General features: G+C 35.2%; 1 protein-coding gene across 1 annotated transcript in view; it reads right to left on the minus strand.

Moving 5' to 3' along the window:
- Positions 1–23,200, minus strand: part of MAN2A1 (mannosidase alpha class 2A member 1) — a 106,642-nt gene that overhangs the window by 50,815 nt on the left and 32,627 nt on the right. The window contains exons 7-12 of the mRNA XM_030968006.1: positions 22,822–23,008; positions 17,167–17,344; positions 12,947–13,149; positions 8,815–9,000; positions 7,376–7,490; positions 4,517–4,584 (exon numbers count right to left, since the gene is read on the minus strand). Coding sequence (XP_030823866.1) covers positions 4,517–4,584; positions 7,376–7,490; positions 8,815–9,000; positions 12,947–13,149; positions 17,167–17,344; positions 22,822–23,008 — 937 coding nt within the window. The remainder of the gene's footprint in view (positions 1–4,516; positions 4,585–7,375; positions 7,491–8,814; positions 9,001–12,946; positions 13,150–17,166; positions 17,345–22,821; positions 23,009–23,200) is intronic.

The following is a 23,200-nucleotide window of genomic DNA, read 5'->3' on the forward strand; positions in this document are numbered from 1 at the left end:
AACGTAGGTCTAAAGGCAGGGGGGTGGAAGGAAACAAAAAAAAATCACCACCAAAGCAAAAGCTGCCAAATTAAGAGCATTACCCTGATCCAGTCACATTCTAAGCTCACAAAGACAAAGTTATGGCATGTGACTAACACAGTTTCCTTCTCAAATTATTCTTGCTGTAGTCATGTAGTCATCCAACCAAACACGGTACCATACCCACTGCTCTGTCAAGACTTTTTTACTTTGGTACATTATTCTCTATTGTATATTAAGGTTAGCAACATAGCTTTAATTTCTGCATTAAAGTGCTGTGTTGAGAAGGCAGTGAATACCCTGCCAAGCAAATTTTTGAAAATATTATCAAGTTGAAAAATTATAGACATAAACTGGGATTTTCTTTCTCAAAGAATACCACGCATTTTGGACCTAATGGTACAAACACAACTTACGCCAAAACTTTATTAAATACAACTTTATGCCAAAACCTGCTCATGGATAACAAAGTCAGGATAATAGCCAAGATTATTCTGTAGCCTCTATTTGAAAAAAGGAAACATTCTTTTATAACGTGGATATCACTAAACTGCTTTGACAGATCTTTGAAGAAATAATGGGTAGCCTCCCATAATTAATCCTCTGGGCAACCTAAATATTTCAGCTAATTGAAATAGTTAGCTAAGCTATTTTATAGTCTACTAAGCCATAAAACTGGCCTGATAAGAAGGTTAGCATATCATATTGTTCCTCTAAGGTCAGTTGACAAAAGTTTTTTGTGGGTAAATTATAAGAATAGCTGGTTTAGCACCAAAAAAATCCTAAATAGATGATTTTTTTTTAAATTTTTCAGTACCATAGTATCTTCAGTTCAGATAGGATAGAGTGCAGTGGAACTCAGTATTGAAACTGCCCAGGTAGGTATGTGAAGATTCAAGAGTTAAAACGAGAAGGGGGAAGAAGAGATAAAACCTAATTGTCATTGTTAGGCCTTTTCACTATGATTCACCATATCGAGACAAACAAGACCACTACAAGATGCAAGCAGGTGCAGACAGTCAATCCAGGCATTTGGTCGTGTACCGTGCTCCCCTGCAATGCTGTGTCCAGAAAACAGCACAGATAGGAATAGCTGGAAAACCCTTCCCCTCACAGTCAGCATGCCCCTCATCTGCTGCTCACAGCCTAAACAGCAGGAGCTCCAAGCACACCCCCCACCCACCAAGTCCAGTGGGGGCAAGTCTTCTGCCATTCAGAAAGTATGACCTCTGGTAGACTGTTCCTGAAAACCTATTATTATACTAAATAGCTGGGCAGTAAGAGAATAGGAGCCAGCATCCAATTTATCAGCACACTCAATGGGCTTTTTCTCCAAGACATGCAGTAATTTGAAACTTCAGAATAAGACTGAAGCAATTCCATATCTAGTTGGATACTATCTTGTGCAAGCTCCATTTTTCAGCTAAAAAAATATTTTTTTAAAAAGCATGCAACTTCATTTATCAGTTAAAAGGGATTTAGTATCATTAAAGACCCCATAATATCAGTATTCAAAAGCCTGATCATAAGCCCACTTAGTCATCCTGAGGTCATGTAGTCAAAGACCTAAAATATCCTGTACACCTATTTCATCAAAAGTAACGCATTACTTTAATACATTTAAAATGAACACATTACTAAAATACATTTCTGGATTCATAGAGATATCACAACAGCACCACAGAGAAAAGATGCACAGGTAGGGGCAGAAACAATACCAAAGAGGTTACAGGTGGCACCTGCTTAGAGGCAGTTTGAAATATAATTCTCAACTACACAACAATATGGAGATACTTCACACTAGAACTTTAACAACTGAAAGAGAGATCTCTTCCTGCTTTCTTTTTCTTCCATGTCATTGAGTTGTCCTAGCTCTCCTGTACAGTCTGTCAGATCAGTTTTCACTACCAACTACAACTTCCATGAGCAGCGAAGAGAACACTTAACTAAAAAATACCCAAAAGGAAGGATGGATGAAACAGGCAAAAAGGACACTACCAACTATAGTCCTGTAGAAAGCTGGTTATATTAGCAATCAGTAAAAGAAGGAAAAAAAAAAAAAAAAAAAAGAAATTTGAAAAGCCAGTATGAGTTTCCCATCAGCAATGTCCCTCTAAAAGCGCAGGTGATATGACCCACACTTATGTAAGAATGACCAAGCTAGAATACAGATATTTTTTAAAATTCTGACACAGATATGCAAAAATATGAACAGCTAAACAGCCAATCAAAGAAAAGCTAAATAGCCAATCAAAATCAAACACCATGCCAGTTACACTGATTTAATTTCTATGCCATATAATGACATATTAGAACACACTAGCAGAAAGAAATCCAGTGATTCAATTACACATAGATGAATAATAAAGAAGATTAAGAACAGAAGATAAGCAAATAACAGTGTTTTGGCTGAAAATGCCCCAAAATTTTAAATGGAAAAAAACCAGTTTCTTTCTTAAAAGCTTTAAACTTTAAAAGTTCAAGCATAATAATTATTAATAATAGATTTATTGAGTTGAGTTTAAGCTTCTACTGAAAATAACATTTCTCATGAAATGCAAAAAGAAAATTCAGACGCAATCATAATAATCATATATTAGATTTAACCAGTAGTTACAGCGACAGCTTACATACCACTTTTCCCAATGGTGATAAATTTAGTGGACTACAACAAGAGATAAAGTTAGAAGCCTAAAGAGACTAAGCTAATTTTTATAAGCAAAAACAGTTTAACATAGAGATATTCAAATGAAAATTTTAACAACAAATAAAACATGTAGTACTGTACACTGAAGTAAAACGTTTATGTGAAACACTTTCAAAGCGTTTCAAAAAAAAGATGTAAAAAAACCCGGGATTTAGTCAGTAATATTAATATTCTCTTATAATCTTTTTTTGCCCTTTCTGTCTCCTTTTTCCCCTCTTCAATCTATTTCCCATATTTCTGACTGCAGTCTTTGGAACATATATCACACCTTATATGACTGTACGGTATCTTCACAATACCAGATAACAAAGTTGTCAATTTTCTACTAGTACTATTTTCTTAGTAAGCTAAGACCAGTTTAGAGAATAGCAGCAGTAGTCTGCCAGAATAATATTATTTGTAATGTCATGTATATCTATTTGATTTACAAATCAGAAGGGGAAAAAAAGGCAAACGTCTGAAATGAATTAAGATCAAAAAGGGGAAAACTTACTTAGCATATTATGCAGAGACAAAAGTGGAACACTGTATGCAAACAAAAGCTGTATTAGGGGATGAAAAGGGCACAGGGAAAATTTCAACAGCTAACCTAGGTAAGGAAAGCAAAGCAATAAAGCTGTCCTCAAATGGCAAAGAAAATCTACATCATAACTTGTTTCCAACCAAGTGCTTATATACTACAAACACAATTCTCTTCCAGTGAAGAAACCTGAGGAGAAAATTTTGAAAAGCTAAAACATTTTTGTTAAACAAATAAGCACCTGAGTTCTTGGTCATTTTGGACAAGCTTAAGATAATCTATTAGCATTTCTGTAGCACTCCAATACGAGAAGTCCTATTTTAAAAAAGCATTATTTAGAGAAAAGCACTAGACACATTATGTATATTAAGTGCTGGAAGACTGAAGACAGCTTCCCCCAAAAGGTCACAAGAACTAAACTTTACTCACTTTTTCAAAGACTTTAACTATATATATATATATATATTTCATTAGTTAGTCGGCTGAATAGTTGGACATCTGCATCAATTAAGCAAGTAAGTCTTAATAGCTTGCCACTAGAACTAGAGAAATCAGATACTAACATCAGCAAAAACAGCATTCACTGCTTTTTAAATGAATCTTAAATCTTCTGTTCTGTAAGCAAAAACCTTGCATTATTTGATTTACACAGACAGCAGTTCTCATACCCAGACATCTTATTCACTTTAAATGAATGTGTACATTATTTCAAGTGGGATACTGAGTGCTCATGGACATAGCAGGATGCCAATTTCAGCTGAATACCCTACAATTACATATTAATAAAAAGTAACTCTTCTTAATAGCACAGAGGAGTTGGAGTTAAGAGAGAACAGTATCCTAGTTTATCTTCTACTTGATTTTTAAAGTCAATTCAGTATTGTGATTTTTAGGCCTTATAAAAACAACATTTTGCTCACAGGGTTAACCGAGGCACCTGTAATTCTGCCTATTTAGAATCTTCTATTGCTTCTCTCAAGCACAATCTATTTAGTATTACAATGCCGTAAAAGCACACAGAAACAGAACACTTACTTCAGCTGTGGTATGTGAGAAATGCCTATAGTTTTCACATGCTGTGTCCTCCTTCATTGTGACATAATAATATTAGCATAATCTCCCAGAGTAACTTTAGTTTTTTTTTAATTTTTGCTCTACTTTGAGCAAAATTTGGGGAAAAAAAAGGAAATTGCAAAAAAAATTTACTTACTAGATAGTGAAACCACATAAAAGAATCTCATACACTGAATAATATATAAATTATTTACCTTGGTTGCAATGTCAGCTTTAAAACTGTCTTGCGTGGCAAAGAATCTTGAGAAGCCTGAACATCATCCTACAAGAGAAAACATCTTTGAATTTGCTTTTGAATACACTTCAGTAAGCAATATATGAGCTTTGCCTATTATATGCATTTTGTGGAGTATAAAACCACGTTAACAACACCAGAAACCAAATCTTATTTTAGCCTGTTACTGAGGACGACAAACAACAAAATTTAATAAACTAAGTACTTCACACTGTCTAAAGAAAGACACTTACTTTGACCAAGTCACTGGGAAATATTTGTTTTCATTAAAGATCTTATTAGATTCCATTATCAAATTATTACACCTGTGCTTTCATTTTTGCATACAAGCCTTCATAATCACCAACTTCTTTCAAATTTTGCAAATACTTATCACATATTTTTATTAAATTTCTCCTACTATAAATTTACTCTGAAACAATATGCTCCTGTGCACTTACCACAAGCAATCACTGTATAGTCTCCTGCGAGCTCTCATTGTTACTTTATATTGTACAAAAAGAAAAGTTTCAAAAAACACAGTTTGGGGTGTGGTACAGGGCTCATTTCCACTGAGGAAAGGTAGAGACAAGACATTGCTGTCACTGTTGCATAGCCTAAGAAAACAGCCAAACAGCTGATTCACAGTGCATTCCAGTCAGTTCTTAAAATGGTGACCACTACAGACTTTGAAATGGAAGTGCAGAGTTCTCAGTTCCTCAAAACATCCTTAAAATCATGTTTTTCAAGTCTAGCAATTGTCACTTACATTTACATTTTCTTTCTGCACTGAAAGAACTAAGACTAATGTACAGGAATTGTGTAATGGTTGTAGTTTTATTTTCAGATTTTGAATCTCATCCATGATCCAACTAAAGCTGGATCATTCTGGGCTCTTTAAGGTTCTTCTCATTATGAGTGTATTACCTTCCAAGTGATTTTTTGTTTGCTTACTAGTGTAGAGTTTGTAAAACTTAACATAAGAAGTACAAACTATTAATGAGAAAACCATGATGCTTTTGGGCGGAATTAATAATTAAGAAGAGTAGAAAAAGTGCAAGTGGTGTCATTGCAGAGTTCTTCAATCGCGTCTAATTCCCAGCTTCCTTTTTTCTACTTCCAAGAAAGGGAACTTCTCCCTGGTTGTCCCTGCTACCTGCTGGAATGCTGCTGCTATGGTCTTGTGCTCCATTCCTCTAAGTGTTTTGGAGTTCTTTACCCCTCAAAAACAGCAGCCACTCTCAGTCTTACAGTCTTCATAATTTGTCTTCCTCAACTCTCTTGACATTCATTCCGAATGCCCATCTCTGAGCAATTCCTGATGTCAGCTTCCATCAGCCACCAAAATACAACTCCAAAATGAATGCCTTTGAACTTCCACTTTATTGCAGAGGTGTTCTGTAAGTATCCTGAAGTTCTCCTGTTAGCAATCTACAAATCCCACATTAAAAAGCTTTTGTTGCTATTTCCAATGCATAGCGGAGATACCAGATTAATGATACACTGCAGATATTGTGTGGCAAACGGATAAATCTTAATCTGCTTTTGTAATCACCCTATTTTTTTGTTTTATATAGACACAATAAATTCATTGCAATAACAACTTCCTTTTTAATCTCTGCTTTCACAGTGGTAATAATAGCTTATTGAATTAGTATGCTCCTAGGCAATATACAGTTGAAACAGCAATTAGTACTTCTACAATGCAGTGGTGTTAATCCAGACTGATGAAGAACAGGAACAACAAAAGTTTAGTAAAATGTAACATCACAACATCTTCCAATATATTTCAGAGCAGGAGTAAAACCTTCATCCCATGAATGCCTTCAAAATATTCCTACTTTATAAAAGTGCAGATTCATTTTCCAAAGAGGAGAAAAATTAATATATTTGTGACACACAAGCATGTAGCATACACATGCAGCATATATTTATACATATATATTGATATAAAAGTAATAAAAAGTATAAAAAACTATTTTAACAAAATTTTTTTATGTATACATGTGACTGGAAGAATCGTTCAAGATATGACACACCTGGCACAACTAAATCAGTAGAATGTATGTCATGTTTATTATGTCAGAAGTGTGAGATAATCATATCATAAAGACTGTCTTAATTCTGCTGTGCTTATGCACAAAGAACTTAAAGCATCTCATTTTGTCTACCTTCAGGGTAAATGCACTAAGTAGACTTCCTAAAAATTCATAGCTGTCACAGAAGAGCAATTTTGCTCAGAAAGTGAAGAAACTAAGAATTCTGAAAGGAAGCAATATTAGCAAGTGTGTTTCTTCAAGGTGTTCTTTACCGTAAAATAGGTCTCAAAATGATACATGAGGATCCATTGCTGACTTTATCATCCATTTCATTTAACACTCCTGTTTCAAATAATTTCCGCAAAGTAAAAAGAGCACAAGGTATTGTCTTGACCTAATCTTGCAAACTAAGGTTAGATTTCTGTCAGGGATGGGAATTTTCTTCTTCCCACACTTCTTAAGTTCCTCTGTGAAGCGAAGTCAAATTACAGGACTGCATAATGTTATATATTCACTTATGTATATCCCTTAAGTCACCAACACATTTATGCCCACAAGAAAATTAGAACACCCACTTTTACTATCTAACTCAAAAAGGGCAACAAAATAAGTCCCTTTCCTTTAGCTGTGTGGGGTTTTTTTTCAGTATCAACTGCTGACATGTTCACTTTTTAATTTCTAATGTCTTTGGTTAATGCGAAGAGTGATAAGTAGCACATTTCTGAGAAGGCATTAGGTGTAAATTTAGTTTGACATAGTTCACATTTCATTTTTGGAAAAAATCAAGGAAGAGAGCTCACCATTTTCAGGAGCGGAGTTGCTGTGTCATAGTTATAAGCACTTTTGTCTTTTAGGATAAGAATATGAACAGAGTCAATTATTACTTTCTTCAAATTCATTATTGAATGGAAAAGCCTGTTAAAACATTTAAAATAATAATTAGCTTTCAATTGGTTTTATTCAATGTTGTAACATCGAAATTTAAAAACATTAAAGAACTCAAAAATATGAGTTGGAGAAAAATAAATAAGAATTTTAGCATCAATATAGCATGAAATTAAGAACAGTTAGTAGCAATGGGTGACCAGCCTGAAAAATGCAGAAATATTCTTAATTATATTCTTGTCTTGCATACTGAAAGTGAGGTACATCTCCTCCTGTATGCTGTGCTACCAAAGGTGTATTCTCAGAATGCCAAGTGCTTTTTCAAAATGCTAATCTTAGGAAAGTTTGCAATTTGTATATTTGATTTTCAGTTTCTATAGTGGAGACAAGCCTGAAACATTGGTCAGAAAGTCAAGACTGTGTTTACACAGGATTAAGAGAACAATCAGAAACACAAAAAATATAAGCTATAAACTATATAAACTACCAGGATGCCCACAAATTACTAAAGACAGAGAGCTGGATAATTTTATTTGTAAAGTGAAAAAAGCCTTTATTTCACTCTCTCATAACTAAGTGCATTGTGAATACTTATGATACAGTAGATTAAAAGTATGGAATTTAAAAATACTTGTCATGAAATAGTTTTAAACAAGAGTATTTTAGATGCATTTAAAACAATTACTTATTTAATGAACATGTTCTATCATCAGTCTACCATCATCACCTCAATTAATCAAATTTACTAGTTCTTAACCTTCCAATATGAATCAATTTTCTGAACAAACCCATAATTAAAGCATGTGTATACACAGACATACATATATCATGCAAAGTTCTCAAAAAAATTCTATGAAGATGCTAGCAGAGTAATTTCTCAATACTTAGAAATACCTCCCAGATGAGACAATAAACAATGACAGACAAGTTAAGTAGAAGATTTTCAACACAAAAAAGATTTCCCACTTTTAAGATAGGTAGACTACAGAGGGTGTGGGATTTTCCAAAGAATATATGCTTAAATTAGCACATCTTTGATTATTGCTTACGGCAGAGAAATACAAAAACTTCTCCTACTTACTGCAGAAAAATTCTGTCATTAAGGAAATCTCAGTAATGTGTCTACCTTTTGAAATATCAAAATTTTGTTTGGACACCAAATTCTTATTCAGAGGGTTCAAAAATACTGTAAATGAAGAGCACGGGTAATCAAATCTACTTCTCATGTAGAGCACCTCTACACTTTCAGAGGAGTACGTGTCTGTATCAAATCTGTATGTCTGAAATAAACACTTCAGTTTTAAAAATGCAAAAGGAGATCAAGATTTAAGTTTATGTATATATAATAAATTACCTGGTGCCATAATCCACAACTACCCAATCTTTGGCTGTTCCTGTAATAGCATCATGGTGCTGGAAGAGTCCAAGGTTCCTTCTAGCCTCTGTCAGCAATTTATAGTTATCCACAGAAGGAAATACACTCATCTTCTCAGATTTACTGGACTGTACTAAAGCCAAGGAATAGAGAATTTCAGCTGCCCTGGAATTGCAGAGAATAATCAAGTATTTTTACAGAGTTAAAATGTAAAAAGCAATACATGCTTCATCTGAAGAATAAATGGTAAATAGTTCCATAAGCTCTATAAACCTTGTTCTTGCACATTTTATCATATCTCCATACTGTAGCTTCCTGCCAGACTTCTGTGGTGGAAAATGGATTTTTAAAATAAAAATATGACAGTGCAAACTAAAATACACAGTCATAAATGTGTGAGAGGTATATGGAATTGGTCCTAAAACCTCACAGCATGGATAGAGTGCCTTACAAGAAGCATACAATTTCCATTTCAAAAAACGACTTATTAATCAAATAAATTTGCTTTAAATAAAAATATTAATCTGTATACTAATGAATATCTATTCTGTCATTTGCACTTAAAGCAAACTAAATTCTTCTAATCTAAAGGCTTAACCATCTCATGCACCTGCTCACTACGTAGTCACCTGGAGAGAACACTGGATTCCAAAACCCTTACATTGAACAGAATGCAGAGCCTTTCTCTTCTACTTCTGCCGCAAAAACCTAGCACTAAAATATTGCCACTAGATTTGCACTTGCTTTATGAGAATCTAAATTTATTTTTCAAAAAATATCCCCATGATTGCCCGTTATTATGGATATTTAACTGACAAAAATGCCTGCATAAATTCTGGGAAAACATCTGTTAACTTTTTTCCTATCTTCTCCTAAAACGTTATAGTTCTCTTTTTGCAAGTCTGAAAAGTGTCAGATTATTTTTCAAAATTTATTAGAGGTTAATGAACATTTCTCGAGTACTTGAAGCAACAAAGATGATACAGGTTAATGACATAAAAAGTGAAGAAATCACAACAACATATTTTTCTAGTAATGTTAACTTCTAGGCCTGCAAGTAATAAATTAAAAAGAAAAGAAAAATAAGTCAAATCTTTTATTTACCAAAGTTGTCAGTGAGGGCATGTGTTGAATTTTAAACTACATAAAACAAAAAACTTAATAAAAAACCCCTTGGTTTTTAGACTATGCATGGTATTAATTGTTAACATGAAAAATTCCTCCCAATTTAATTTTCTCTTCATCTTTATACAACACATAGGTAACAGTTATCTAAAACCTGCAGCTACCATGTACCCAAGTAAACTGAAAGGTGCACTATACATATAGCAGCCTAAATTATTCTCATATTGTCAATATTTCATGAGCAGGTGAAGATTTTGCTCCTACCAGTTAGATAATTGCTCATAAACTACATACAAAATCAAGGTGTTAAGAAGTTTTAAGTCCTATATTTAATTACCAGTGCTAGATTAACCTTAATCACTGTAATTTAAATGTTACTTAATGCAAATTCCTACTTCTACAAATCCCTGCTACTTTGTCCTCTTGCAGCTTAATTTGAAAGAAAAATGAAAATATTTTAGTTGAAAAAAAGTCATCAGACGCTCATTCATCTAGTGAATAAGCCCTGTTCTAAAGCATGCTACCTCTTTTTAAAAAATCAAGTTAGTCACTTAACACTGACCTAACTTTGCTATAAAGAAGAGAACACAACAAATTTTAGTCCTTTAAATAAAGTGAGATTTTCTTCCCCACAAATAATTTTAATTTAATTTTCTTTTTTATTAATAGGGACATCTCTCAGATGCAGAATTTTCCTTCCATATCCTAAATGCTAAAAAGGTTCAATGTTCAATGATGAAAGACACTCAGAAATACACACTGTATTAGAGAACACTTTGGCTTATAGGTAAGCATCTAATACCTTTTCATATAAGCTGTATAAAGCCTTGGTTTTCTCACATCTGTTTCAAACTACTGCAGATGACCTAATACAATTTTCAGGAATTTTCAGTTTCATTTTAATTTGTAGCACCTGTCCCTGATAGGACACAGCAAATAGACCAAAATTTGCTTCACTTATTTGTCAAGGCCTGCACTAACTTACCTTACCTAGGTCCAGCTTCTATTTAACCTAAATAAATAATATTTCCAAGAGATTTTGAACTCTCAAGGTGTAGTATTTTCTATCCATCTGCATAGTTAGAAGTATCACTAGTATTCACCTTATAAATTAGTTCAATTTTTTTTTTTGCAGATTTACTGTAATTTTTCCCTGTTCACATCAGTAACCAATAAAACAAAAAATTGTGTCCCTAACTTGTCTCAAACTATGCTGCTGTTCTTTAAATCTTTTCATTGCATTAAATAAACTTCTGGTCACATATTATATCACTCTTTAAACTCCTTCAATCCATCCATCCGTCCATCCATCCATCCATCTCTCACTTAAGATTAAAAAGTCAGTAATGACTCAAATCACTGTCAATCTCCATTATAAAATCCTTAAGCTTTCTTACACTTCTTTACTACACAACTCCCAAAAAAACTCTTTTCAAACAGGAAAAACCTTAAACAACCAACTCTTCTCTTGCTTAAATGGTTAGTTTTCTTATTGGGTCCTGGGGCTGAACATTATCTCCTGGCTATTATGTAACAGGGAAGTGCTGCTTAATTCAGGTACTGCTGGAAATTAAAAACCTTCATCCTTGGTAAAGAGCACACACACACATATTTACCTTCTGTTCATGGCTCCTTCTCTCACAAACATGAGCATACACCAGATAGAGGGATGTGAGCTCAAACATACTATGGAAATAATTATCATGAATTTGAGGATTAAATACGATCCTACTGTATTCCCTTTGACTTTAAAGAAATAAAAAAAGATAAAAACCCTACTCCTGCTGTTCTCATAGCTAATGCGACCCTCATGAAGATTCTCATGGTTTCTGAAAACAACACTGACAAAAAACCTTATATTAAAAAAATGAGAACACATCTATGCATTTTTTCCTTAGATCTTATTTACAAAGGATAATGAAAAACTAAAAACTTCCCAGGTACTTTTTAAAACTATACTTTAATACATAAGAGCATTGACAGATTAGTGTTTCTCCAGAGATTCTTTACCTATACCTTTTTCAGAAGTTGAAGGCAACTGAAACATTTAAATTAAGGAATCTCTTTATTAATGTAAAGTTTTAAATACTACAAACAAACTCATATGAAATTTTCTGTAATCTATGTAATAAAAAACAGGAAAACGACAATTAAGTAACCAAAACTAAAAATCTTGAAAAAATAGACTATGATGAAGCTGAATGAAATTAAATCCTTGGTGCATTTTAAGAAACAGAAAGGAAATTAATCTAAACTGAAAAAAACAATTAGCTAGATAATTGAATTTATAAAAATATTATCTGTCCTTCTATTCCTGTTCTCTTGTGCATCTTGACTTCTCCAACAGCAGTATTAAACAACATTATTTTCACTGAAAATTAAAGATTCCTGTGATGAATCATCCACATTACCACAGTAAAAACTGGATTCCTGGGAAGAAATAAAACAAGCTCTGCTAGATACAGTTCCTCTTTTTAAAGGTACTCGTATCTGCCTCCAAAACACTACTTTCCAAGCTTGCTTGGAAATGCCACTTTCCACACCTTTCTTGCCCGTTGGATACTGCAGCATCCATTACAGCAAAAAAAATTGTAATCCTTCAGGAAGGCTATACATGGAATGTTCAGGATTTACATCGCATCCATCTGCCCTGGATTTCCTTCTGGAGTTCTATAACGCAGTTAAATCATCATATGTCTGCTACAAGGGAGAACCGTTTAAATACTCAATTACCAAAATTCAGCAACAATTTTTTTCCTTTAAAGAAGATGCAGACAGCTTTCAGAAGAACAGTAGTCTTAGACCACTTGGTACTCAACATTCCAGGCTGTTTTGTAGCCTTCACCCTTCCAATTCTGCTCAAGATCCTGCTGGTGGGGGAGCGAGCAGGGGGCTGCCTGAGGTTAAACCATGACAAATACTTACACATTAATCTCTCCTGTGTGCCAAGAAACACATTATGAATGTACTGGATGGCAGGATTTACCTTATGTAGGATTCCAAGACTCTGTCCAGGCGTTTATAAAAGGGTCGTGATGTAAAGTACCCACTCCAGTAATGATGATCTCTGTCTGCATAGGTGAAGAAGTCTCCACTTAAAACGGGAAAAAGTGAATTGCTGCTCTTTTCACCCAAATTGCTTTCTTTGAGCAGAGCTTCAAAGTAATCAGATAAAGTTCCAAACTGGGCCTGAATGAAAATTAAAATTACTGTAACAAAGTTCCATTTTCATTATGCAGAAAATACAGAGACAATGAATATGCTTGGTTCCATATACACTTCAGAAACACACAACTCTTCCAGCAGATTTACAGCAGAAAACCTATCCTAAAAAATTTTAAAGTTCCCCTGCACACTTTTCAGACAAGCTGGATAGCATTTCAAAACTCAATACAAGAAATATTTTCAAAAAAGGCATATCAATTCAGTACAAGAGAGAGATGGATCTGTGGGAGCCTGTCCAGAGAAGAGTCACAAAAGTGGCCAAAGAAACACCTTCCCTCTGAGGAAAGGTTGAGAGAGGTGTGGTTGTTCAGCCTGTAGAGGAGAAGGCTCTGGGGACACCTTGCTGTAGCCTTTCAGTACAGAAAGGGCCCTTGCAACTAAGATAGGGACAGGCTTTTAGTTGGACCTCTTGTGCTAAAACAAGAGGTAATGGTTTTAAACTAAAAGAGGATAGATTCAGACTAGATATGAAGACAACTTTTAATACGAGAGAGAGGCGATACACCCAAGGTGCCCCCAGAGGCTGTGGATGCCCCATCTCTGGGAACACTCAAGGCTGAATTGGATGGGACTCTGGGGCAATCTTTGAAAGTGTCTCTGCTTTCTCTCTGCTCATTACAGGGCAGTTGAACGAGACCGTTCTAAAGGTCTCCTCCAACCAAAACCATTCTACAACTCAAGATATGTTATTTTTTTACTATTATTATTTAAATAGATATATAAAATAATATCTAAATGTCAACAAACAAGTGAAGCATTGTTTCATATCTTACGAGTAAGTCAGTGATACGCAAGCTAAGCAACAACTCAATATTACCCAAGTAGCTGTCTGGGCTAAGGAAGAAATTTTTGTAATGCAACAAAAACATAGTTCTCCTAATCCTGTTTTCAAAATTAGCTCTCTTGTGCTCCAGATCTTGCTTAACCCAAAAGATTACTTTTCATCAAAAAAAAAAGAAATCAGCATTTGTTTTCAGAAGTTGATTCCTTAAATTCTGTACAAAGAAATTGCATTAAGAAATGTAACATGTGGGAGCAAAAAAAATTAATTAATTATCTTCTGGTCATTTTTAAAAATGCTGTGGCATGGTAATAGCAGATCTTGACAGGGTAGGTCAAAGACTGGTATCCTTAAGATTCAGGGGAACAAAAAAAAGAGTAAATAAATGATTGGCATCAATGTTGTTACTATTGAGAAATGTTGTTAAAGAAGCATAGATGGCAAAATGGATTTCAAATGAAGGTATAAAAAAAATTAATGGAAGCTGGAACAGGACAGAAGACCACATTATGTTACCAGAAATACCACCACCGTAAACTATAATGATAATATCAAGTAACTTTATTTCCCATTACTATTATTATGTTTAACAACAAGTATACAATATAGCATGTTGGAATTTATAAAATCAAGTTTTATTAAAAATCTTTTTCAAAATTACTTGGAATATAAGGAGTATCAGACTATCACTGTGACAACAAAATCACACTTTTTAATCTTTTAAAAACCCCAAACACTTTCACTTCAAAGTCGTTCACATATTCCAAGTATTCGTTAGGTGGAGACAATATAGTAACTTGCCAGTTTAAATGGCAGTAAAGCAAAGAAAGATACATATTGCCCCTGAAATCCCACTGTTAGTAAACTTTGTCTTATCAGGCTCTTTTAGGATACTTGCTCTTTTCCCTCACTATCATAGGCACCTGCAAGTAGAAAATAACAAACAAAACCAACACACCAAGAGAAGACACAGAGACGATCTCACTTCTGCATTGAATCAGAGGAGTAAACCCTCACCAGAGGAAGCATCGAAGTCAGGTGAATGAAAATAGTGGAATAACCAGGTAGAGTCTTCTATTGGCATAGTAAAAGACTCAGCTCAATTTATGTATAATAGATGTAAAGGAAATCTCTGAATGGGAGATTGAATTCCTCAAGAGCAAAATAGGTATGTTTTACAGTGATGTACCACACACTTTTAGAACAGAATAGTGGCTGGCAGGAGAATCTCAGTGCTAACAGACATATCCACTAGATAAACATCACAAAGAGCTGTCTGAAAGAGTAAATCTCCCTTCAGATCAGAAAGGCAGAGTAGGCACTCCCTTGTGTAAGCAGTAATATCCCAGGCATCTCAGCACTTCAGGAAGAAATGTGAACTCTTCCTTTATATAATCTAGATTATTACATAGCTGAGCATGCCCTGTTGCTTGCCTGTGGAGTTACATTCCACTAGGGAAAGTGCAGAAGAGTGTGAAAGAAAGAAAATGTGTCTCCATTTAAGCTCATATTTTCGAGAATAAATGACATCAGTTTCAAACAAAACAAAAAATCAAACCAAAGCAGAAAAACCCAAAAAAAACCCCAACAGACAGGCAACAAACAACTAAGAAAGAAAAAAAAGAGTAACAAGAACAGAGAGAGGAAAACCTAAGTATCTGAACAAAATGGAAAGGAGAAATGCTCTGATGCCAACAGTGTTCCAGCTGATCAAAATACCCTAGATGTGAAGCAGCAGACACAGAGGATTTTGTTTCTTTTTGTCTGGGTATTAAAAACCATAAAAAGGGTCAGATACTTCCGTGAGGGAACCAAGGGTTAATGTGACCAGCCTAATGAAGTAGACTGCTAGAATCCTTGACAATGGGCTGAGCAGAACCTTTCAGAAGAGGAACTTTCAGAGATCTTAGGACAGCACTGGTTCTTGAAGAATGACTTCAGAGCCTTCAGTTTTTGCCCCAGAGACAAAATCATCCAGCCCAGGTTAGTAAGAACTACAGAAAATATGTTGCTGTTAGTATTCAAAGAGTAATTACCTGCACAGTAAACACATTTTTGACAGAAGTAAAGGTAGTGATAGCAGCAAGCTTAAGTTTTCAAAGATAGGCTTTAGATTAAAGAAAATTGAAGAGTACTCTGCAGGTCTGCCTCCCTCCAGCAGGACAAAGTGGTCCTTCACCATACATCATGTCATCCACATCCCACAGGAAAGACATAAAATTGAGTTTTCAGATAAAATATAATCCCAAGAAATCATCTTTCTTATGCAGAATACAAGTCCAGAAGTCAGCAGAAAGTAATAACATACTACAGACACTACTCCAATGGACAGTTGGAAGAATCGGGGAGGTCTCAGAAAATATAAGGAAAAACAGATGCACGCACAAACCATATGAAAGATATCAGACCAGGTTAAAAAAAAAGCCTAAATGTGAAAGCAAGCAAAAGTGCACTCTCAGGTAACATTCAAAAAACCCAAGGTTGTGGCCCCCATTTGTTAATGTCATGCTGAAAGATGATGAGAAGCTGTCAGAATACAGAGAATATTTATAGTACCAGAAGTCCCTAGGGCCTCCTCGTACTTCAAGAAGTACACATTAGGGCATATGAATGTGTGTTTTAACTCTTACACAAAATTGTTGATTTGAAGTGCACCTCCTCTGATAATTGTGTTAATATACTCAGTCCTTCTGTAGCCAGCTCAGTCTCAGATTTTATCATATTCAACAACATGTGCCAGCAATGGCATCTCTTAAGACTTTTTGGTTTGTTTTGGGATGTAAAACCAAGAGGACACAAATAAAGCAGCAAAACCTTCTTCAACTTCTAATAAGAAAATACAATAGTTTGAATTAACAATGTCTGTGAGTCTTAAGTAACAATGCCTGAAGCTTGTGAAAACAATCTGAGAAAACAATTAAACCTACTAGCTACTCTTCAAATTAATCTAGTTTGGAAGCTATCTATAGTTTTCAAGCCAATATTATTAATAGCAACGTTTTTGTTTGGGGGGGAGAGAAGGCAGTAAAGGTAAAAAAAATGTAAGCTACCAAGACACATCAATCTGCTGTTAAATAATATATAAAGATTCACATTTGAAAAAACATCCAAACCTAACCACAATTACTTTTTCCATGAAGAATCACAGAATATTGGGAAATACTGTTTTCTCAACAAACCAGAAAATGTGCTGTAGTTACCTTAACATGCCACTCAGGACGAGAATTCATATAATCAAACAGCTTCTGATAATTCTGGTACTGCTGATCCCATTCAGAGCTCTCGGTGTAGCGGAAATCGTCCCCAAGTGGAGCTAACAGAACTTTTGTACGGAAAAGCTTTGACTTCTTCCTGTATTGATCTAATATCATCCAAGCCCTTGAGGAGAGAAAAAAGAAGAGCAATTCAGAAGACAGAGGGAAAAAAGTCAGCATTTGGCAAGACAATTCTTAGATATCAAGTTGTGTATTAGGATGACACCAAACAAGACATACAAAACTCTGTTATCTCACGTCGTAACAAAAAGCTGGATGCAATTCCCCCCGTTGGGACACCATATTCAACCTACTATTGTTGCAAACACCACGCTAATTAAATCCTTCAATAAGCTTATCAAGCTTCATCTCAAGCAGTAGGGCAGTCTGGATCAATTTGTGCCTCTGCCAAAACTAACCTCCAGTTCAAATTATGTTTACCTGCTTTATATTTAGATAACAATCCTAATCCTCTCCAGCCCCTATTTACCATAATAAGCAAGCTCTTTCCATCCCCTCTGGCACCTTCCTTTGATACTTTGCTTATATCTTCATGTCCTTGGCAGAAAAACTGCCCACAGATTAATCTCTGAGGAACTCCAGCCTTGCAAATAAAAAAAAAAAACCAATGCAGGAGGAAGTTTGCTGCTAAAAATCACTGTTCTCCCTTCAGCCAGGTTCTTAAATGTCTTAAAGCCTTCCTCCTTGAATCTTTAAATTAAACCCACTGTTTTTATGCTTTTGGCCTTAAAAAAAAAAAACAAACAAACCCTAACCTACCAAATCCAGAAACAAAATACTCACACATGCACACAGAGAAAAAAATGCAGAATTACACATTGGCACCTACTAATTCTAGGATGGGTAAACTATCAGTTCCACATCAGCAATGTATTAAGAATCACAAGACTGGTATCTAGGTTACTGAAAAAGTCCATTTTCAACCCTCCCCCTCCAAGTCACAATTATTATCAGCATCTTCAGATGCTGATACTCTCTAATTAAAATTCTCATAGGACATAAAAACTGTAGTAACCTTTAAGAAAACAGAAATACAAATTCCAAGATTTTAAAGAAAAAATACCATAAAATTCAGATTCTAATGAGGTTCTTTTGGTTCTTCAAATCTTTTTAATAGATGATCTAGCAAAATCACCTTTCAACTGACACTCCTGAAGAATTGCTATTTAAACATTTATGCGGAATTTATAGTCCAATATATTTGAAACCCCTCTTTCTTTGTGAAGCATGTCAAAGCTTACTTATTTATCTGATTGCGGAAGTACTGCATAGACACAAGGTCTGACTGTGTTCTGGAGGGAGAAAGGGGCCACAATATTAACTTTAATTAAGGATCTACAGAGTTCTAACAAGTTTAGAATTTACCCGCCTGGTGTCTTCCCCCTGTCCCCTATTAGTGGATTTCTAGTTCAGCCTGCCAATCAATACTTTCCATGACTTTCAACAGTTTGTAAGATTTAAACACAGAAGTTTCCTCACCACACAGCTGCCAGAACAACTGGCATAACACAAGACTTGGCAATGCTTCCTTCTAAGGAACCTGTCTAACTCAAATTTTCCACATATAGGCTATGGTTGAAAACATATTTTAGTGTTGAATCTCTCGAAATATACAGGTTACAGGTAACAGGATATTTGACTTTGACATCTCTCTTCAAAGTCCTCCTTGGGTTTCTCTCCAAATATCCAGCAAAACTCATCAGTATTGCTGCTCTCTCTTTCCTAAAGTTCTGATAGCTGTGGGATTATTATGTGGTTTTTAAGGGAACAGCAAGATTTTCCTCAATTGCAAACCACTTTTAATTGCAAAACCACCAAAGAACATCAATTTAGGATATCCTTCTACATTTATCTCAAATAACTTCCCAAATCATTAATTCATACAGGAGTGTGAAAGTGCCTGCAGAAAGGTCCAGACAGAGCACAGTGAAGACAAAAAAATACCTCTGGAGGAAAAAAAAAGTTTCCACTGAATCTCATCACTTTTTTCCCCTTTATTGTTTCCCCATTAAATAGAAGTAGGTGCATTTTGATATGTTTATCCTGCCTACCTGAATGAAAATCTGAAAACCACACAGGAGATCAGCCATAATAATCTTTTTGTTTTCAAGCTTTCAGGTTATCACTGAATGCTTGAGACCTTTCACAAATAAAGAAAATTTTTTTTGTACCACAATTTCTTTTAATGCAAAAAAAACCAAGTATTTGAGTAAATAAGTACCAAAACAATAAACATGGCTGGTTTTGATCCCTCCTATTCAAAGGAATAGGAGCAACAGCCACCTGAGGTAGGCAATCACAAACATTAACCACCACATGACCATACAACGCAACCATAAAGATAAAAAAGCTGAAGGGCAAAACTGGGTTTTTGAACAGCAGCTGGTGAAGAGGAAAGTCCATTCTCTACTTCTCTGAAGCACGTAACTTGCAGCAAAGATTCTCTCCTATTCCATGCTTGGGAGAGAGAGACACGCTGAAACAAACTGTGCTTCTGCTAATAACTCATTTACACTCAAGGAAAAAAAGCAAATAACCCAGAAAAAAAAATACAAAAAAACCCAACAGCAACAACAACCAACAGCTGCTTTTTCTTCCTAGTGTGAAAAACATCACACTTCAGAGTTCAAACATATGAATAAGGATGCAGCTGCAAATCAGAGCAAGTGCAAAGTGCAGTAGTAGTCTTTATAACCTCAGCTGTTATGAAATGTAATTACACAAGTACAGGTTTTCAATTAGGCTGCCGCTTCATTCCTTCTTACCAAGCCACAACTTAAGTGGCAAGGCAATGAGAAATCCTAGAAACTACTAGACCAAAGTTTTCAACTCAGCATCTCTTTAATATACATATAAGGCCAAAAGAGTATTGAAATCAAAAGCAACAGTCCCAGCTGAGTATGCAAGATCTGGGTTTTATTACTTTTGGATTAGCTTTGGCACGAAAGAAGGTCAGTGATCTAAACCTGGTCTATTAAATTAATCAACTTTTTTCTGACCCATGGATGTCCTGTATTTTTCTAGTCTTAAAGCAATCAGAGATAAGAGGTAGATTAATTAGAGTGCTGCAAACCTATAACCTTGGAAAACTTATGATGTAAAGACAGACTTTTCAATTCTGGAATTCATATATCTCCTCATCATAACAACTGTGAAACATGTGATTATAGAGGTCAGATCAATAACATTTTTGGTTGCCTACAGTATTCCAGCTTTTTCAAAAAACACACATAGCATGTTTTAGCATTCTCCATCAGAACATCCTGTGTTTTAGTGAGTTTATTTGAAACTGGATACTAAAAGCGTGGTTTGAGTGTTCCAAATGTAAATAATCCAGGCTTCCAACTCAAAGATCACCTGGTAGTCTTTTACTTTTCCCATAGGTATCATACCGAATACTGATGTTTCAATTCCCTGTTAGGCACTAAAACTGCTTTTATCTAAAAAAAGCTGATGCAAAATATTGAGCTTCAGAGACCATATTGAGACAATAATAACTTCAAATTGATCATATGTTCACTACATCCCTGCCCCATTTATCTTATTCTTAAATATCTTTTGACATGTAAAAACCCATTTCTTTTTCAAGATCTAATTTAGATTGTTGTGCAAAAGTTGTATCTAGGTAAGTGCAGGGATTAAGAATAATTAAAAACCAAGACTCTTAAAAAGACTATTTCAAGCAGACACTCTAAATTATATTTATTGCCTCTGTGTTTCAGGTATTTGTTATATAAGCTGTCGCTCTTCAGGAAATATTTGTCTCAGCTAATTAAGATACAGAGTCAAGATTTTTATTTTTTAAACTTTGATGTAATGACATATGAATTTTCCTTCACATGCAATAGGCACTGGGTGTGTCACAATTTTTCTACTTTTCTCCTGTCACCATCATCTTTCTTTTCTCTGCTTCATTAAAACCCCCTTTTTCCTATCATCATACCAATTTCTACCTTTAAATATAGCAGTTGTAAGGTATTCTGCTTAATTTTGGTTTTATCTTCAATAATATTTTGTAACTGAATTTTGTTTAAGTGAAGTTTTCATGATGCTTGTCAGAAATTATACTCAGAAAAAAAGTGATCCATACATGACATGTAGACAAGCAGTGCAACATAATCACATCATCACTTTAAAACTTCAGCACCAAGGACCAAAAAGTCACCCTGCTCTCCTTAATACATTTGTTATGATCAGTAATTTACACTAATTATAAACAGCTGCCTCAACTTTTAACTTTGGAAACCTGATGTAGTGTGAAGCCTGAAGATAGCAATAGGACCACAGAATACAACTATTTTGTGGAAACACCTTTGGCAGTTTAATTCACTTCCCTTTCTTTTGTTTTTTCCCTTTTTTCTTTCCTTTACTCTCCCTCCCCAACTCGCTACCTCCACCCCCCACCTCGTCATCCAGAATTGAGAAGCAGTTTTGTAGAAGTGTAAATTTGATTCTTAACTGTGGCAAAACAACTCAGTGTTTCTGTCTGAAAAGGAAAACTGAGGTTCATAGGAATTTCCACCCTGGGCACAAAAAACCACAAATTTTCACCCTGGGTACAAAAAAACAGGAATCAGATTTACCTAAGTTTTACACTTCAGGAAACTTAGGCCACAGGATGCCAAGTTTTTCAAGGATATACCACAGGAAATATCCCACTGTTTGTACAGCACACTACATTGTGCTGCCCCTGAAGTGTTTCACTTGCAGGGGACAGATCACTGTTCATAAAATTCACAAAAAACACAGTAAACCAGTAACACAGCTCCAAACAGATGACTGTACTCTGACTGTCATTTAGAGATGGACTCATGTATTACGAACAGAAAATTTTTTAAAATGCCACTTCCTTAAGAATAACTTTTCCTCTAATTTCACTGACAGTAACGTTCCCAACCAAGAAGCAAACACTAGGTTATGTAATAGGTATTGTTTACCCATGACAAGCTTATTTTAAAAGCTTGTGCTGGTTTTGGCTGGGCTAGAGTCACAGTGGCCAGTATGGCGCTGTGATCTGGATTTGCTCTGATGACAGGGTTGGCAACAGAGAGATGATTTTGTTATTTCTGAGCAGGGCTTGCACAGAGCCAAGGCCTCTCCTGCATCTAAACTGTAGGAGTGTGTCTCCTGTTGAGAGAATGACAAAATTATCTTTTGTCTCCATAAAAAGGAAAAAATGTTAGAAGTTTCTCTCCTCAATTAGGTAAAAAGACACCTTATAGGACCTTGGGGACTTCACCTCAAACTTAAGGACAGCTAATTGGAGAGAAGTTAAAAGTTTCACTTAAGCAATTTACTAGAAAAAGAAGACAACAAATGAACTATTTGCTTTGTGAGGTGTTTTACTAGGAGCACTCAGGTTGGTTTTTTTTGTCTCAACCCTTGAGTTTTCTCATTTTACTCTTCTGATTCTCTTTCCCGCCCCCACCAGGGCAGCAGTGAGCTTAGTGGAGCTGAGCTGCTCACTGGGGTTGAACCACAACAGAACTAAATTCACCAAGCTACGCCAGATGCCATCTCTGGCTAGCATAATTACATTTTTTTAAGGTTATTTCCTCGAGGACTATGTTAAAACTGTACCTGTGTTGAACATTTCCAGCATGAATGGCTTCTGGTGGGACTCTCCAAGGGCAACTTATTCTTCCTCCAGGAAGTCGTTTGAAATCAAACTGGCAGCAGATTTTTGGATCCGGACCACAAGTATGAGGAACATCATAGCTATAGAAAGGCATCATATGACAAAGAATATCTGTACTGGATCCCAAATCTGGAATTAAATAGAGTAAAACTTTAAAACAAACCCTTTCAGATTTGCTGAAAGTAAATCACTCCCATGTTCTTAGTCCAAGGATTGTACTGAAAAGCTACCACACAAAGACAATTTCTTATTTTGAATATCCATAGCTTGAATCTATTTTTGCATGTACCTTATGTGTATAAAGAGGGTAAAACAGACATA

Source organism: Camarhynchus parvulus, chromosome Z (assembly GCF_901933205.1).
Source record: "Camarhynchus parvulus chromosome Z, STF_HiC, whole genome shotgun sequence".
Classification (NCBI taxonomy): Eukaryota; Metazoa; Chordata; class Aves; order Passeriformes; family Thraupidae; genus Camarhynchus; species Camarhynchus parvulus.